Source organism: Eimeria mitis, genomic scaffold, assembly GCF_000499745.2.
Source record: "Eimeria mitis Houghton genomic scaffold, Emh_scaff2885, whole genome shotgun sequence".
NCBI classification, from domain to species: domain Eukaryota; phylum Apicomplexa; class Conoidasida; order Eucoccidiorida; family Eimeriidae; genus Eimeria; species Eimeria mitis.
The window spans coordinates 1-1,523 of NW_013571224.1; the positions used below are offsets into that span (position 1 = coordinate 1).

The 1,523-nt window shown below is 60.3% G+C and overlaps 1 protein-coding gene across 1 annotated transcript in view; it reads right to left on the reverse strand.

Annotated features, from left to right (window-relative positions):
- Window positions 1-30: 30 nt before the first annotated feature.
- The window catches only part of EMH_0059900 (uncharacterized protein), a gene marked incomplete at both ends in the record, with an annotated part of 5,883 nt that continues 4,390 nt past the window's right edge, over window positions 31-1,523 (reverse strand). The window contains 2 exons of the mRNA XM_013497728.1: window positions 31-194; window positions 406-1,521. Of these exons, the coding sequence (XP_013353182.1) occupies window positions 31-194; window positions 406-1,521 (1,280 nt within the window). The remainder of the gene's footprint in view (window positions 195-405; window positions 1,522-1,523) is intronic.

Here is a 1,523-nt window from a genome sequence, read left to right on the forward strand (position 1 = left end):
TCCCGCTGCTGGGTTTAATATGAAAGGCATTCAGTGTTGCTGCGATGCGCCGCAGCAGCTTGCATGCAGCAACTCTCGCAGCAAACCCTGAAGCCCCTGCTGCTGCTGCTGCTGCTGCTGCGCTGCTGCTGCTGCTGCTGCTGCTGTTCCTGCTGCTGCTGCTGCTGCTGCTGCTGGGAGGGGTCGAAGCAAACCTGCATGCAGCAGCGCAGCAGATCGGCAGCGCCGCCTCCTGCAGCAGCAGCAGCGAGACAGCCGGGTGTCTGCGGAGCAGCAGCAGCAGCAGCTTTGCTGCAGCAACGGCCAATCTTTCGTGCTGCTGTGGCAGCAGCAGCAGCAGCAGCAACTGCTGCAGGGTGCTGCGACTGCAGCAGAGCTGGAGAGCCAATGCTGAGCTGTACATACACCCCAAATATAGCGCATGCATCGCAGCAGCAGCTTCTGCTGGTGAGAGCCCAGCAACAGCAAACGGTGCAACGGGAGGCAGCAGCAGCAGCTGCTGCTTTTGCTGCTGTTGCTGCTGCTGTTCCTGCTGCTGCTGCTGTTGCTTGGGCTGCTGCTGCTGCTGCTGCTGCTGCTGCTTTTGCTGCTGCTTTGAATCTACAGGACCCTCGAAGCACCCGGGGTGCTGCTGCCAGTGCTGCTGCAGCAACGTGCGGCCGCCTTGCTGCTGCTGCTGCTGCTGCTGCTGTTTGGCTGGCGGTTGCATCGGTGCTGCTGCTGCTTCTGTTTCTGTCGCTGCTGCTACTTTTTCTGCTTCTGTATTCGTTGCTGTTGCTGCTGCTGCTGCTGTTGCAGCAGCAGCTGCTGCTGCTGCTGCGCTATACACGCCATGGTATGCGTGAGTTTGCTTCCATCTGCTGCAGCGGCCGTTGCGCTTCTTGCTGCAGTTGCTGCTGCTATCGAAGTTGCTGCTGCACTTCAGTTGAGCGCATCCACTGCTGCTGCTGCTGCTGCTGCTTCTGCTGCTGCTGCTGCTGCTGCTGCTAATTTTGCTGTTGCATGCGCTGCTGTCGCTGCTGCAGGGGTCTTCGTACAGCTCGCCGCTAGCAGGGCTGAGAAGGGAAGGCAGCAACGAGGCTGCTTGCCGCCTGGGCTGCTGCTGCTGCTGCTGCTGCTGCTGCAGTCCGTGGTGCTGCTGCAGCTGCTGTAGTCCCTGCTGCTGCTGCTGCTGCTGCTGCTGTTCGTCTGTCAACGCGGAGGAAGCTGCAGCGGGCCGCTTAATGGATGTCTTCACTATTCTGGTGCTCATTTGGTTTTTGCTGCTGCTGCTGCTGCTGCTGCTCCTGCTGCTGTTGCTGTTGCTGCTGTCGTTGCTGTTGCGTCTGCTGCTGCAGTGTCTTCCTTCGCGTCGAGCGCTGCTGCTGTCCTTTGCTGCTGCTGCAGCTGCTGCTGCAGCAGCTGCTGCCCCGCTGCTGCAGCAAAAACTTTTCTCTGTCTCGGCATCCTCACAATCTGCTGCAGTCCCTGCTGCTGCTGCTCTCGCTGCTGCTGCTGCTGCTTTAGGCAAGCCCAGCATTGCC